Source organism: Salmo trutta, unplaced genomic scaffold (genome assembly GCF_901001165.1).
Source record: "Salmo trutta unplaced genomic scaffold, fSalTru1.1, whole genome shotgun sequence".
In the NCBI taxonomy this organism is placed as follows: Eukaryota; Metazoa; Chordata; class Actinopteri; order Salmoniformes; family Salmonidae; genus Salmo; species Salmo trutta.
The window spans coordinates 3,750,349-3,767,264 of NW_021822941.1; the positions used below are offsets into that span (position 1 = coordinate 3,750,349).

General features: G+C 41.2%; 1 protein-coding gene and 1 long non-coding RNA gene across 5 annotated transcripts; one reads left to right on the forward strand and one right to left on the reverse strand.

The window, feature by feature from the left end:
* Nucleotides 1-2,135: 2,135 nt before the first annotated feature.
* Nucleotides 2,136-16,670, reverse strand: LOC115187423 (uncharacterized). 3 transcript variants are annotated; one of them, XR_003876064.1, is made up of 7 exons: nt 15,721-16,670; nt 10,601-10,696; nt 8,771-8,943; nt 8,427-8,652; nt 6,192-6,332; nt 4,509-4,621; nt 2,136-4,144 (listed from the first exon to the last, which is right to left on the reverse strand). It is a non-coding gene; the product is annotated as an uncharacterized LOC115187423 (long non-coding RNA). The 3 variants fall into 3 exon arrangements; XR_003876063.1 differs by lacking the exon at nt 10,601-10,696; XR_003876065.1 differs by lacking the exons at nt 10,601-10,696; nt 15,721-16,670 and adding an exon at nt 10,212-10,452.
* On the forward strand, nt 12,598-15,531 carry LOC115187395 (caspase-14-like). 2 transcript variants are annotated; one of them, XM_029746481.1, is made up of 6 exons: nt 12,598-12,995; nt 13,381-13,597; nt 13,721-13,834; nt 13,936-14,048; nt 14,160-14,356; nt 14,823-15,531. In XM_029746481.1, exons 1-5 carry the CDS (start codon nt 12,840-12,842, stop codon nt 14,337-14,339), a joined length of 780 nt encoding a protein of 259 aa, XP_029602341.1. In that variant the 5' UTR covers nt 12,598-12,839; the 3' UTR covers nt 14,340-14,356; nt 14,823-15,531. The 2 variants fall into 2 exon arrangements, with proteins under 2 accessions (XP_029602341.1, XP_029602340.1); XM_029746480.1 differs by having other exon boundaries at nt 14,160-15,531.
* Nucleotides 16,671-16,916: the final 246 nt, after the last annotated feature.

Genomic DNA, 16,916 nt, shown 5'->3' on the forward strand with positions numbered 1-16,916 from the left:
GTAAGTCGCTCTGGATAAGAGCGTCGGCTAAATGACTAAAATGTAAATGTAAGATGGTTATCGTTCATAAACGTTACAGCAGAGCATCGGCATTGTAGTTAATTGATCACCTGTTAGATCCAGGGTCCTGAGGAAGGCACAGTGATGCCGAAACGTTGGTAAATACCCATTCAATTGCTGGGAGATTATACATGGAGTGTGCGACTTTTTTTATTTTGATAGTTTATTGGCCGTTAGTCAGCACCTCCACACAAACTATTATTCTGGGTGTGCGCCAGCTCATGTTTTTTTATCTGATTTATAATCTCTGACATTTTTGCTAGACTATTTGTTAGGCAACTTGTCTATAATTTGATACATTGCAACTTCTCTTCCATCATTATATGTTGCCAAAGAAGGGTAAATAAATCCTTGTCATAAATGTAGTAAAGTTTTCTGTCATCTCTGCTTCTATTGTAGAGCAAAGACGTTTAGGGACCAGGGAGAAAATGCAATACCCCCCCAAAAAAATAGGAACGATTTTATGTGTAACGTTTCCAAATGACATCAGTTTGACCACATGTACTAATATAGAAAGCGGTGAAAACGACTCAACATGTTTCTGATCAGATTTCAGTTCGGCTTGGAGGCACATTTTATCTGGTTAAAATACTATTAACTTTTATGATGCTGAAAAAGTCAGCACCTCTACAGACGGTCTCTAAATGTGCATTAGTATTCTCTCAAGATGCTGAAATAAATAAATCCTATTTCTCCACTCCTGATCCCGAGTCTTTAGCTAGCCTGCATTAGGTGCTTATTTTACTGCAAGAAATGCTTAATTCTGCAGGAGTTAACATTAAGGGGACGTGAGAGGTTATAGACCTACAGTCAGTGTCCAGATTTCAGTTTCCTTTTAACCCATCTGAACAGTAGACCACAGTTCCCTTGACACGCCATAGGCCTATTTGAAGTCCCCATCTTGTGACTGTTGAATTTGTATACTGCCATCATCACACACAACACATCCAACACTACATATCCTCTTTCAACCACTTCACCAAATCAGCATTGCTTTTCTGGTCCTCCCTTCTCTTTATGTTCAACTCTCCATGTCTCAGCTTTCTCTTATTGAATTAAACTCAGACATTGTCCTTTGTGTGTCCGTGGATCGACGTTCACTTTTTCTGCTCAAAAGCATTTGGTGATTGGCGTGTAGGCTATTTGGTGTGTGTACAGTTAGGTCCTACAGCTTAGCCTTACGCGCTAATGCCAGACAGCCTAAAATAATGAAAGAAAAACTCAATGTAGCCTACAGATTACATTTCTCTTTATTCAAACCGCCTGCCCCCGCCACCCGCACTTTATCTACATAATATTTAATGACCCTAAACTCACCCGACCCGCAGATATATCCACATGGACTGCGGGTTATGAGTCAACACTTGCATCACTAATGAGCATCTCATCATTATATACAGATATTTGACTTGATCACATAAAATCCTAGAGAATAGGAGGGAAGGGTATCACAGGAGCTGCTGCTGTCCTCTAGGTGTAGAGAGCAGGAAGGATCTGCTGCTGTCCTCTAGGTGTAGAGAGCAGGAAGGATCTGCTGCTGTCTTCTCTAGTGGTGGGAGGTGTAGAGATGAGGAAGGATCTGTCCTCTAGTGGTGGGAGGTGTAGAGATGAGGAAGGATCTGCCCTCTAGTGGTGGGAGGTGTAGAGATGAGGAAGGATCTGCCCTCTAGTGGTGGGAGGTGTAGAGATGAGGAAGGATCTGTCCTCTAGTGGTGGGAGGTGTAGAGATGAGGAAGGATCTGTCCTCTAGTGGTGGGAGGTGTAGAGATGAGGAAGGATCTGCCCTCTAGTGGTGGGAGGTGTAGAGATGAGGAAGGATCTGCCCTCTAGTGGTGGGAGGTGTGCAGTGCAGGGTGATTGTTCCAATACAACTTAATGCAAAATCCACAGAACACACTTGAATGCTCTTCAACTGGTGATAGTTCATCGCTGTTTCTTAATGAAACTTCACCCTTACAGAAATATATGGAGAGAACATGTACCATTTCTTGGTTTGTCCTCTTTTAAAATAATATTGAATTTGTTTTTGCTGAAGTACCAAAGTCTTAGACACAAAGGAAGACAAAATGGGAAAATCATGTGAAAGCTTTTTATTTCTCTATAGTGTCGAGAAAAAACATTAAATTATAGCAACAATGACATTTTTCACCCAAAAAAGGAATTAAATGGTTGCAACTTTACAGTTGAAGTCAGTGGTCACCAACTGGTTGATCTCCAAGGCATCACCAAACATTTCTGTTAATCCCAACGATAAAGCAGAGACAGTACAGTATGAAGACTAAAACTGCTTCTCCAATAGAAATCCCTGTCATGGCGGCGTTGGCTAGCTGAGCTCATGCAGAGGAACACGTCATCGGGTCTAATGGCCGTCTGGCACTGAATTGAGCATGTGCAGACCGTTAATTCAAAGGCACTCCTTCGATATAAAGTTGTTTTTGACGAAAATGAAAAGGTTTCAGTTTGCCACTTTCACAAGGTTCTAGTAATAACATGTTCAACTACTGAGGACATTGGTTCAAATCTAGAATGTTCCTTTAGATCAGGAGAAAATGTACAACTAAGGAAGACTTTTCCCTTCTCTCATTGACTTCTCAAACCCCCCGGCCTGGTCTGTTTGGTCTGTTTCACAAGTTTACACGGAAGCCTCCCGATTTTGCACCTCTGGGTTTAGAAACTCTGTGGATGAAGCTCTATATTATATATTTTTGGTTTCACGCTGTTGGCGTTTAGGTGCACTTGATTCAGCAGCCCTAGCGCTGTGGAAGGCAAAGTCTTCCCATTTTATGTGTCTGAAGGTAACACTCCGCCTACCCGGCAGGCCCAGAGAGCAAATCAAGTGCACCTATAGGCCTACCACTGACCAATCACTGTGTCTGCAGTTTCCTCGAGCCATAGACTATAGACCGAAACCTGGAACGCACAGCAACGTTTACACTGTGAGATTTAACAACGTTTAAAACCATGTCTAGAGACTCAATGAATACAGCAAAGAGCTGCTGTTTTTATGAGGAAGTTCATGTTTTCTGTTATTCACGACTGTCAACACTTTCATAAGCCAGAAAATGCACATTCTTCCTACTTCCACTGACGCTACAACCAGCACTGCAGCTGCTATGAAGGAGTATAGGAAAGTGTTCCCATAAACTTGCCTTGTTATTATTAGAGGCTTGTCTTTTTAATATGGAGGAATATTGCACTTTCTCTGGTCTCAGGAGTAACAACATGAATTGGTGCATGAGGCAGAAATAATGCAGTGTGTTCTTGAGCTTCACTATCAGCTGTGTCCCCTTTTCTAAGGGAGGGAGGGAGAGCAGAGAGACGGTGGGTCAGGAGAGAGGCAGCCTCTCCGCTCTTCCCTCCCTCCCCTCAGACTGACCATCATATGCAGGCCATCAGTCCGGTAAAACAAAACAAAAAAATACAAATGATTATGCTCACTCAGCTGTGTCTCACATGTAATACAACACGTGTTGTTATTAACAGTGTCGTTATATACCTACACGTTTCATATAATACTTCAAAATGGTCTCTGAAGAATAACATTGGCAGGGCAATTCCAAGCATAGCCAATATGCAGCGATAATGTATTGTGCCTTGCCTACTGCACAAACCCCAATGCTCCAGTACTGTCTTTAATTGGTTCATGTTAAGGCTTAAGTTTTTTTAAGTCATGTTAAAATAAAAATCTGAGTGGTAGATCTTGGCTTGCAGTTTTGACTCAAAGGTTGGTGACCACTGAAGAATCTGTACATTTATCTGACTACTGGTTTAAGAATTTCTTAAAATGTAAAGGGGATATTACAGTGGGAAGACCTTGTAGACATTATGGTTTCTGACTTTGAAAAAATAGAGCAAGGACATAACATGTATAAGTAATGCTGAGAACAGAAAGCTCAAATAAATCTACTTTCCTACCCTTCTGTTCAATTGTTTTAACAGCAGATTAATTTGGACTTCTCAAGTAAAGGCTTTTCCTGAGGGTGGATTCCATTGTCATAATTATTTTACGACGTTCCGTTCTTTGAGTCGGCTTCCCTTTATCGACTGTGACATCTACGGGTGTTGCCACCATCTTGGCGTTGGCCTGCGGGTTCACAAATTGAAGTACGATCACTACATACAGGCTGGAAATCATTTGTTGCTGGTTTTGGTTTTCCGAACTGGGTTTACGGAAGTGTCTTTGATTTGTATAATGTGTTCCAGATTGTTTTTGGTGTTGTTTGTAAACATCTTGAAAACATCTTAAAATCTTAAATGTTGAGTTATGAAAGGAAAAACACATTTGTGAGGTATTTTTTGGTTATATTCTTCAAGAATCAAATGGGTAATATCAAGAATTGAAAGGACGATTGAACAGAATCCCTGATTATAGCTTTAACAATGATTCGAATGTTATACGTCACTCAGGAAAAGGTGCCAGCAAAAATAACTAAGAATGAACACTGTACCTTCACAAACAAGTTGTAGACGTGTTCTTCTGCTGCACCAGGTGAGGAAAACACTTGACTAATGTTGTTAATCATATGTGAACCAGAGGTGCTGTTCATCATGCCCACGTAATCTATAAGAAGTGTATTATCTGTCAATGACCTGTCCTTGTGCAGAACTATTACAACACCTGTTTACACACACACACACACACACACACACACACACACAGACACACACACAGACACAGACACAGACACACACACACACACACACACACACACACCCTTTGGAAAGTATTAAAACCCTTTACTTTTTCCACATTGTGTTACAGCCTCATCAATCTGCACCCCATTGTTTTGCTAATTTATATATATAAATAAACTGAAATATCACATTTACATAAGTATTCAGACCCTTTACTCAGTACTTTGTTGAAGCACCTTTGGCAGCGATTACAGCATTGAGTCTTCTTGGGTATGATGCTACAAGTTTGGCACACCTGTATTGGGGAGTTTCTCCCATTCTTCTCTGCAGATCCTCTCAAGCTCTGTCAGGTTGGATGGGGAGTGATGCTACACAGCTATTTCAGGTCTCTCCAGACATGTTTGATCGGGTTCAAGTCTGGGCTCTGGCTGGGCCACTCAAGGACATTCAGAGACTTGTCCCATAGCCACTCCTGCGTTGTCTTGGCTGTGTGCTTAGGGTCGTTGTTCTGTTGGAAGGTGAACCTTCACCCCAGTCTGATGACCTGAGATCTCTGAAGCAGGTTTTCATTAAGGATCTCTCTGTACTTTGCTCCGTTCTTCTTTGCCTAGATCCTGACTAGTCTCCAAATCCCAGCCACTGAAAAACCACCATGCTTCACCATAGCGACGGTGCCAGGTTTCCTCCAGATTTGGCGCTTGGCATTCAGGCCAAAGAGTTCAACCTTGGTTTCAACAGACTAGAGAATCTTGTTTCTCATGGTCTGAGAGTCTTTAGGTGCCTTTTTGCAAACTCCAAGCGGGCTGTCATGTGCTGAGGAGTGGCATCCGTCTGGCCACTCTACCGTAAAGGCCTGATTGGTGGAGTGCTGTAGAGATGGTTGTCCTTCTGGAAGGTTCTCCCATCTCCACAGAGGAAATCTAGAGCTCTGTCAGAGAGACAATCTGGTTCTTGTTCACCTCCCTGACCAAGGCCCTTCTCCCCCGATTTCTCAGTTTGGCCGGACGGCCAGCTCTAGGAAGAGTCTTGGTTGTTCCAATTTTATTCCATTTTAGAATGATGGAGGCCACCGTGTTCTTGGGGACCTTCAATGCTGCAGAAATGTTTTGGTACCCTTCCCCAGATCTGTGCCTCGACATAATCCTGTCTCGGAGCTCTACGGACAATTCCTTCGACCTCATAGCTTGGTTTTTGCTCTGACATACACTGTCAACTGTGGGACCTTATATAGACAGGTGTGTGCTTTTCCAAATCATGTCCAATCAATTGAATTGACCACAGGTGGACTCCAATCAAGTTGTAGAAACATCTCAAGGATGATCAATGGAAACAGGATGCACCTGAGCTCAATTTCGAGTCTCATAGCAAAGGGTCTGAATACTGATGTAAATAAGGTATTTCCTGTTTATTTTTAATACATTTGCAAAAATGTATCAACTTGTTTTCACTTTGTCATTATGGGGTATTGTGTGTAGATTTCACACAAGTACAGTTACCTGTCATGGCTGCATATGCAACCAGCATGTCATTGATGCACGGTGGCAACCGAGTGGACCGGTACTCTTGTGTGGCCAGGGCTTCCTTTGATCGTTTTTCATCAGCAGCAGAATCAAAGTGAACTCCAGGATCATGGTTACCTTAAACATAAACATGGCAAACAGACAGTCTCCATCAATCCTATAGTAAACGTAGGTGTAGTATCATGATTATAGATTGGGAGCATTTAAGAGTTGACTGGGGGTCAGTCAGGTGGCTTTGTAAAGATGTCAGTATAATGTAGTTTACCATATCAATCAGGATGGTCTGAATGGCTTGTCACTTTTAAATTCATCCAGTAATTATATAATTCACATCGCTTTTTATCTCACATAGCAGATATTACTATGGTAATGTTTACATTGTTACCTCATTAGCATAACGTCTCTTCCTCCTTTACTAGTGTCAAGCGTGGGGAATGTCATTCAGCTACTATGAGCATGACACACCAAGGCAATTCCACCACGCTTGCTGATTAACCTATGGGCTCACTCGTGCAATAATCACTTCCCTTTCTGCCAACCAATGGGCATAAATATAGGGGAGTATTAATTTGTCTACTCAAACCTTAGGTCTCCTACTTGCTGGTTTGCAGCAGCAGTCTTCCAATGACCTTCCACCTCTGAGGCGCATTCCACTGAGGAGCATTCCACTGAGGAGCATTCCACTGAGGAGCATTCCACTGAGGAGCATTCCTCTGAGGAGCATTCCGCTGAGGAGCATTCCGCTGAGGAGCATTCCGCTGAGGAGCATTCCTCTGAGGAGCATTCCACTGAGGAGCATTCCACTGAGGAGCATTCCACTGAGGAGCATTCCTCTGAGATGAGGCCTAGCCCAAACTATTCATTAAAATTCCATATTGCATTCTGTCTCTTGTCATTTAGTTAAGCCTGTTCTTGATTTAACTACCCCTCATGGTAGAGATTTGCCTAAACATCACACTGTTACCATGGCTACTCCATGGATATCAGTCTGAAAGAAGTCTCTGTAAGAAGGTGCAATAGACTCAACCAGCCAGAACGTTGAATAAAATGATACTTTACTGGTCGTACATGCTGTTGGTCCTTTTAGCTGTAGGAACTGGAGATGGGGTATCTGTTGACTCATTGCACGTGATGCACATTATGTAAACAATAGCCCAATGTAACCAAACGTAGTTGACCAAAGCACGTTTCCTAGCAATCAGCTGGAATTTTTTGCCGTTCGTTCTGTGGTTCGGACATATTGTTTAAGTGTTTTTTTTACGTGTGAATTGAATCAGTATTGAAAATACACTGAACAAAAATCTAAATGCAACATGTTGGTCCCAGGACCTCCACATCGTCAGTGGGCTAATGCTCACCTTCGATGTCCACTGACACGCTGGAGAAGTGTTCTCTTCACAGATGAATCCTGGTTTCAACTGTACCGGGCAGATGGCAGACAGCATGTATGGTGTTGTGTGGGTGAGCGGTTTGCCGATGTCAACGTTGTGAACAGAGTGCCCCATGGTGGCGGTGGGGTTATGGTATGAGCAGGCATAAGCTACGGCAACGAACACACTTGCATTTTATCGATGCCAATTTGAAATCACAGAGATACCGTGTCGGGATCCTGAGGCCCATTGTCGTGTCATTCATCCTCCACCATCACCTCATGTTTCAGCATGATAACGCACGGACACATGTCGCAAGGATCTGTACACAATTCCTGGAAGCTGAAAATGTCCCAGTTCTTCCATGGCCTGCATACTCACCACACATGTCACCCATTGAACATGTTTGGGATGCTCTGGATCGACGTGTACGACAGCTTGTTCCAGGTGGTCACACCAGATACTGACTGGTTTTCTGATCCACACCCCTACCTTTTTTTCAGGTATCTGTGACCAACAGATGCATATCTGTATTCCCAGTCGTGAAATTCATAGATTAGGGCCTAATTCATTAATTTCAATTGACTGATTTCCTTATATGAACTGTAACTCAGTAAAGTCGTTGAAATTGTTGCATGTTACATTTATATTTTTGTTCAGTATAAAAATGTGAATACAAACTGATATATAACCCAGTGTACTGAAGGCCAGGTTGATCACACTTCCCTGTGGATATTATTTCACATTACCTCCGTTTGTTCCAACATTCTGACTTGTAATGGGACTGTTGGGGAATGCTGAGCCTGCATGTTAGAGACGAGGTAGGAAGGTGTAAACTTACTCCCCCTGCAGGCATCTATGATGAAGACCTTAGGTTTCCCCTTCATCTTGGGACACAGCTCGTCTCCAAACGGTTTGATTATATCTTTTACTGACAGCATCTTTTTATCTGCACCTATGATGACATCCCGGTGTCCGTGACACGAAGTCACCACAAACACACAGCTGATGTTTTCGCTGCTACTGTTGATGCTGTTTCTGAAGTTTATTACTGCCTGCTTCATTTCCTGAATGAGATAATAAACGGATCAATAAACTGATCGATCAATGAGATCACGTTACAAAAAAAGATACACATATTTACATAATCAATCAAATAGATAACAGAACTGTCCTTTGTCATACCTGAGCTGTTTTGTCCAGCACACTGTGATACTGGAAACCAAACCCTCAAAAAGCTTCTCCATTGTTTGACGGTCGACTTCAATACCACAACGGTGACTCTTCATCTTCTCCTCGTCCCTGACCATTAGCAATAAAGCTCTGCGTCGTCCACTCATGTCATAACTTGCTGGCCTCTGTTAAACAACAAAACCAACATTATGCCTCAGAAGACATGTGATTTTTGATAAGGAATTGTACTTGCAGTGATGTGGGTTAGAGGTGCCATGATTCCCTTCTATATGTAATTTCCCCATATTAAAGTTATGTGGCATAACACTTCAACTCTTCATTTACAACTGGCTGGGAAGTCAATTTTCAAATCTCAGTCATGACTGTATAATAGTGAATTCATTGTCACATCTGCTCCTGCTACGCCCTCTGGTGTTCATACGGTGTCTTCTTGACCTGCAATTACTCCCCTGTACTCTCTCCCTCTCCCTCTCTGTGTGATTGTGTGGATGGAGACAGGTGTGCTGGAGTCAGAGCAGATCCCTACCAGCTGCAACTCGTTCAATAATCAAGACCTCTACAAATACTCAGTCCTGCCACTTCCACTCTGCCAGATCGTAATCTCTGCTCAGTCAGTTCATGATTCTAGCCATTTATGATTATTCAGGATCCTGTTACGCTGCCTGACGTTTATCCTCTCATTGCAGTTACCTCTCTGTCTCCTGTTCCACATCTCACCACCCAACTACCTTGCTCTGGATTTTACTCAGCACCACTACCTTGGATTCCCCTCAGGACCTGTTTACCCTGTTCTACTCAGCTAACTCCAACCTCAGTCTCCACATCTGTTTTTTCTGCAACTCATCTGACCTACCCCGGATCTGCACTCCATATCTCCCTGTGTAACAATACATATTTTGGTTCCTTCATCCCTGTTTCCTCATCTGAGTCTGCTCTTGGGTTCCTGTGTCGCTCCGCTTAACATTAAGGACATTTACATTTTCCCTGGGGGAAGGTACTAATCAGTAATTGGAATAAAAAATAATGCACTATTGCTGTATGTAGTCAATAAGGTCAACTCACCATTTGCCTTATGTAGTCAATATAGTCAACTCACCATTTGCCTTATGTAGTCAATATAGTCAACTCACCATTTGCCTTATGTAGTCAATATAGTCAACTCACCATTTGCCTTATGTAGTCAATAGTCAACTCACCATTTGCCTTATGTAGTCAATATAGTCAACTCACCATTTTCCTTATGTAGTCAATATAGTCAACTCACCATTTGCCTTATGTAGTCAATATAGTCAACTCACCATTTGCCTTATGTAGTCAATAGTCAACTCACCATTTGCCTTATGTAGTCAATATAGTCAACTCACCATTTTCCTTATGTAGTCAATATAGTCAACTCACCATTTGCCTTATGTAGTCAATATAGTCAACTCACCATTTGCCTTTCCATGTTGTCTACAAGAGTGTTGTTTTCAAATGTTCAATCTCAATGTTTGTGTCCTTTCACTTACACCTGTGTCAGGAAAGTTGAGGTACTTTCCAAAGATTTCGTCAGCACCTTCCCCTGACATTAATTAACAGCAGTTAATCAGCTACTGTATAAAGTGTCTCTGCTGTAAACAATTCACACCCTTTCAGTTTCAGTATGAGTGTTTGCAGTGGTGGAAAAAATACCCAATTGTCATACTGTAGTAAAAGTAAAGATACATTAATAGACTCAAGTAAAAGTGAAAGTCACCCAGTAAAATATGACTTCAATAAAAGTATTTTGGTTTAAATTTACTTAAATAACAAAGTAAATGTAATTGCTAAAATAAACTTTACCTTTGATACTTAAGTTTAAGTCAAAACTGTAACTAGGCCACTCAGGAACATTTCAGTCTGGTCTTGGTAAGCAGCTCCATCATCTGAACTGGCCTTCTGCAATGACATTTACCATTACATCCCATTGAGAGAGTTCTTCTAAAGCATTCTGGGTTTGTTGCAAAACATATGAGTATCCCCCACATATTCATATGTACATTGCAAATGCAACAATAATCAAATGAGAAACAAACTTTTTGTCAATCTGGGATTGGTACATGCATTTTTTGACATTTAAAACAATAATTTTGATCCCATGGATGGCTAGTTGTTGCATCCATAATGATGAATGTGAGAGTGGTTGTGTTTCTCCTGCCTCATCCCTTAGATGTTTACCATAACAAGTGGCTGGATGACCTATACTAACTCAAATGGCATTTTGTGTCTTGCCTTTTTTCACATTTAAACACAGGCCTTGTAAAAGTTAATCAATGTTTGGGGAAAATATCTGCATTCATATTTCAAGTCATTACAAAAGTTCAGAGAGGGGATAGTGGGTAAGGTGTGACGCACTACCACTATGACACAACCAGTACTACTGTCTGCCACTTCAAAGACGTCTTCTGGTTCAGTTCACTATATAGCCTCCGATGTGTTTTGAGACGTTGTTGACTCGGTTAAGGGAAGGAAAGACAAAAATACAAAGAAAAGAACACAAAACAACTCGTCCACAAAAGTGTCATTTCAAATGACATGTTTGTGTCCTTTTGTCTACATCTGTCTGGAGTCGATACTTCAGGTACTTTCCACAGACGGTGCTCAGCACCTCCCCCTGACCGTTTCTCTAAACTCAGACTGTAAACAGTCATATGGAGTCCTTTTCTTAACCTTGTGTCTGTTGCAAACAATTCACTGCTGAGACTTCCAGTTTCAATATGAATGTTTGTTGTTATTTTTGTCTTGAAGCCGTTATAATGTCACCATCTTTTTTTCAAAAGCATGATAAGGGGGGAGTTGGTTGACATTTACATTGTGGAACAGAGGAATAGTGCTGTTTTGGTAATAGATGTTGGATGAGAGGTGTTCTTTGAAAACAGTGTACTGGAACAAACAAACAGCTAGTGTGACAACCTGGTCTCAAAGCATTTCGTATTATTCTGTATATAAATCCATGACACACCATTTAGTATGATCTGTTACGTTTCGTATGGTATGTATTCATTTGTGGATGTCCATCACCCATTTTATGACGTTACAAATTACAATTCGTATTATATATTATGCATTTGCTAAATGTACATATGATATGTAACGAATTAGCTAGGTGGCTAATGTTAGCTAGACTAGAGGTTAGGGTTAAGGTTAGGTTAAAGGGTTAAGGGTTTAGCTATCATGCTAAGTATATCCAAGGTAGCTAAAAAGTAGTAAGTACTTAAAAAGTTGCTAATTAGTTAAAATGCTGAAGTTGTCCGTGATGCGATTTGAACGTTCGGGTTATACGCCCACCCATCCACCCCGAATTACCACGCTACTTTAGTTTTTTTACTTTAGGTAACCATCTGTCTTATGTTACCATACCAAACGTAAGCTACCATATATATTTCAATGTCACAGATTCACGTTTACTATGTTACGTCTAGTCTATGAGACCAGGCTGAATGTGAGCAATGCAAATGAATGAGAGCTGAAGTAGAAATAATAATACATGGGTAAGGGAGGGAAAAGCATTACAAAGAATGAACACAGCATGTATTCTATTGTTTTACTATAGACAATGTTTTTCTTCTTTTAAACTGTCTTGCTGCAATTTTGTATCTGTTAGTCCCCCATTGCTTTTTCCTTGAGTCCTCATTGATGTCCTGAGCAACACTGAGCTACAGAACACACACATAAACAAGTAGCTATTATAAAAGTAGACTTTATTCCAACAATGTAATGGCTTTTTGTGCCTGGTCTTTTTGTGCCTGGTCTTGTAACAGCATTGTAACAGTTAATTCATGTTTTGTGGAAAATACCAGCAGGAAAAGGCTATGTCATCACAGTAAAAGAGGGGTGTGACATACTGCCACTATGACACGCCCACTAATATGCCTCTATGAAGTTTGATCTTGTTCTAGTTGTAGAATAACCGCTGAGCTGTTTTGAGATAGATCTTTTTGACTAGGTGTCGTTAGTGTGAAATAACTTTGGTTTTCAATATCTTAAAAGTCAACAGTCAACACAAGAGCCGTATTGTTTAGGCTGAGAGCCAGGCTGCAAAATGGACAGATATGATTTAAGTGGCAGACGTGCAGCCTTGATCATGTGCGGTGGGGGAAGACCAGGCTCTGAGTATGACGTTGAAAGAATAAAGGAGCTCTGCAAACAGAATAAGTTTCCTGAATTTAGTTATAGTGTTAAATGCAAAACCAAAGAGGTAAGTCACATGTATTCAAGTCAATGTTTTCTGTGAACAGGCAATCAATAACACTCTGATTACAATAATTACTATTCAGAGAGGGGTGAACACTAACTAAGCTGACTTAGTCTCCCATTGACATCTATGAATAGTAAGTGAACACTTAGGATTTGGCCAAAAATGTGGTATCATCTGATGTCTCCTACAACTCCAGTAAGCAGCAGCTAGTGGGTAAAAACATGCATCAGTTAGGTTAGCTAACTTGATTTGTTAGCAGTTTTGCAAACTACAAACAATTGCTAGTTAGAGCACAGACCAAACTCTAAGGTATGACAGCTGTAAAGAGAATGAGAACCCCCCCAGGTCTGGAATCTCATTCCCTGCTGTATTTGACCAATTGCAGGACGTAACTGATGCACTGAAGTCATTTCGAAACAAGCTGAGTGATGACGTCAGTTGCCTAGCAATGTTTATCATGGCCCATGGTGGACTTGGACACATTGAAGTCAATGACGAAGAGATTCTAGATCTAGAAGAGATCTACAAGATGTTTAACAACAGCCAGTGTCCAGCCCTCCGTGAGAAACCCAAGCTCTTCGTTGTGCAGGCCTGTAGGGGAGGTGTGTCTCTTTACATATGCTTGAAAGCTTGTGAACTTTTTATTTTATTTTTTACATTGCTGGTTTTTACATGTTTATTGATAAATACACCGTTTTTTCTCTATTTTCTGCATTTCTCTTCAGTGACGGGACGTCCTAAAGACCTTTACACAGACGGAGGTAGATCTTCAGGTGCTGTCTCAAAAAAGCTGCTTCCCACGGAGTCTGACTCCATGGAGGTGTATGCAGTACCTCCAGGTACATGCTGTCACATAACAGAGTAGTCTATAATCCTTAATGTTATAATGTAATGTCAGTCTTAGTTACCTTTTTTCTGAAGGATCTTTTTTTAATCACAGGAAAACTTGCCATCAGACACCCGGACAGAGGATGCCCATTGTTTGAAGAGATGTATAAAGTGTTTACAAAGGATTCAGTAGCTTCCCGCGACGTGTGTGAACTCTTCACAGAAGTCAGTACGGTTGGTGGAGAAACGGGCTCTTCATGTCATATGATGGATATCGGCCAAAATGTCTTTAAATGGGGTTCTGTGTATTATTATTTTCCCCGTGATCTTTTTCAGGTGAACCAACGGCTGGGTCAGAGGAAGGACCGTAGAAAGGATGGATACGAGCATGATTTCCAGCCAACATCCAGAGTCATCAAGACGACCCTACAGCCAGTAGATACAGATGATTCATCTGATGACATAGGGCGTTCTCTTCATATTGTGACCAATCTGACCAAAAAGTTGTATCTCTGATAGGGAGATGGGAGGAGGTACAGTAAGAGGAGGGGGGTGAGGGTTATAAGCACACTTTGAGTATAGTATATTTGGGTTCAAAGGGACATTCACTTTTAAAATCGCAAGATTGATTTCAGTTTATGTTGATTTCTAGCCACTGATCAGGATATAGAACTAGTTTTAGCCACTGATCAGGACATAGTACTAGTTTTAGCCACTGATCAGGACATAGAACTAGTTTTAGCCACTGATCAGGACATAGTACTAGTTTTAGCCACTGATCAGGACATAGAACTAGTTTTAGCCACTGATCAGGACAGAGTACTAGTTTTAGCCACTGATCAGGACATAGAACTAGTTTTAGCCACTAAGAGTGAAAATATTGACAATAATCAACCTGGGTTTTCCAAAAGCACCTTAAATCCATGTTCATCTTAAGCTGTGTTCACGTTGGCAGTTTGAAGTGACTAAAATCCTATTTTTCTGTTCTTTTTCTTGCAGTCTGAACAGCCAAAAAAGTACATGACATCAGATATTTCAGCCACATACTGATTCATGGCCATGATTGAATAACATGTATGTGTAAATGTATTAATTCTCCTAACCTGCTATGTTAATTCTCATAACCTGGTTCGTTAATTCTCATAACTTGCTACGTTAATTCTTCCAACCTGCTACGTCAATTCTCCCAACCTGCTACGTTAATTCTCCTAACCTGCTACGTCAATTCTCCCAACCTGCTACGTTAATTCTTCCAACCTGCTACGTCAATTCTCCCAACCTGCTACGTCAATTCTTCCAACCTGCTACGTCAATTCTCCCAACCTGCTACGTCAATTCTCCCAACCTGCTACGTTAATTCTCCTAACCTGCTACGTTAATTCTTCCAACCTGCTACGTTAATTCTTCCAACCTGCTACGTTAATTCTTCCAACCTGCTACGTTAATTCTCCTAACCTGCTACGTTAATTCTCCTAACCTGCTATGTAAACAATAAACCGACTCGCGGTGCACCTGGCTACGGCCGGTCTAACCGTTGATCCACCCAATTATTTTGCAACGTCCACTTTCAGACACACTCCAAGTATGCAGTTACGGTTACCCATATGAGCTCAAGCCTCTCTCTATGCTTATGCGCTAACGTTAGTTCGGAAGTACTGAAAGTATGCATAGTTTTCATACCATCTCTATATTTCCGAACTCAGTCAAATAGACTTCCTCAAAATAAGATGGTCGCTGTGGTGGAACGTTTATTTTGAATGGCGATTTTGCGCATTGTATCAAAATCCCATCAGGTAGCCCGATTTCAGTGGTGTCATTTAAACAAGATTAATTGGGAAATCGTTATTCTTGCACAGCATGTTAACGTTTAAAATCATATTATTGTTTGCATACTCACCGGGATCGGCTCGTAACACCAGCCACACTACACGATAAAGGCACACAAAAAAAAATGGACACTGACAGAAGTTTGAGCCTACGGCCGTCCTTTAATCCGCCGCCCCACACCGTCACACTGGACGGGCCAAGACTACAGGTGTTGTTCCGAACATCTCCGTCCTGACCGATTCCCCCCTTCGCGTTCTACATTGCTGCGATTTGCATGGTAATTGAGATGTCTGCTCTTCCCTGCGTTGTCAGTCAGTTCAGCCTACATTTCACTGATCTTAGTAACAGAAAGCATCTTTGTCTGCAGTTTTCCGGTTTGGCTATTTGTTTCAAGTGTATGTGTCGGTTCTTGCTTGTATACCGCCCGCCCGTCCGCACACGGGGCACTGTATGCCGCTCTGGGTGGCTGCCCATGTCGCCCGTATCTAAATCCGCTACTGATTTCTATGAGTCTAGAAATACATATCTTTGCCAAAACGTGTCATATATCCCATGTCTTATTCGACTAGTATTTTTGAAAGAGTAAGGAGAATAATTCAGTCAAAGTTGTTCTGAAATGTTTATTGCTTGTCTACATTTTACTTCCTCCTCTATGTTTAATATAACACACATACATTCATTATTCAATTCGGTTGCTTATCCTGACCTGAAGTTTGTTCTATAGAAAGTATTTGACTCTGATGTGTTGCCACAGAAAGTATTTGACTATAGCCACAAAATGAAGGAAATTAGAAGGGGGGGAATACTTTTACTTTGACACGAACCTAAAACCTTTAATTCTCATACAATACATAATGACATTTTTCATTTTCATTTTGCTATCGAGAACCCAAGGCATTATTAACAAGTTATTCTGCCTTATCCAAACGCTTCTCAGCTATAAGCGCTGCTTCCCAGTGGCTGTTTTCTTGTTGTTTCTTCAGTAAAGGCTGGTGAAAACTATACATTTTTAAACAAATATACAAATCATGTTTCTTGAAACAGTTGGTCAAACTTCATCCCTGTCTATTGGTTGTTCCCAGATGTGTTTAACTTCAGACTCTTCTTTGGTATCATGTCGTTCACACGTTAGTATGTACATGCTGCCACCTACTGTGTGGTAATGTCTGGTCGATCATTTTACATTTTGAGGTACAAAAATAAATATTAAAAAATGCACCACCAACTAACATCTATATACTACTATTATTAAACAGGTGCACCTTG

Bases quoted from the DNA above. Each gene is read 5' to 3' on its own strand.
- LOC115187395 (XM_029746480.1), top strand. From the start codon at position 12,840: ATGGACAGATATGATTTAAGTGGCAGACGTGCAGCCTTGATCATGTGC. The intron at 12,996-13,380 runs GTAAGTCACATG...GACCAATTGCAG, and splicing joins TTAAATGCAAAACCAAAGAG to GACGTAACTGATGCACTGAA. The intron at 14,049-14,159 runs GTCAGTACGGTT...GATCTTTTTCAG, and splicing joins TGTGTGAACTCTTCACAGAA to GTGAACCAACGGCTGGGTCA.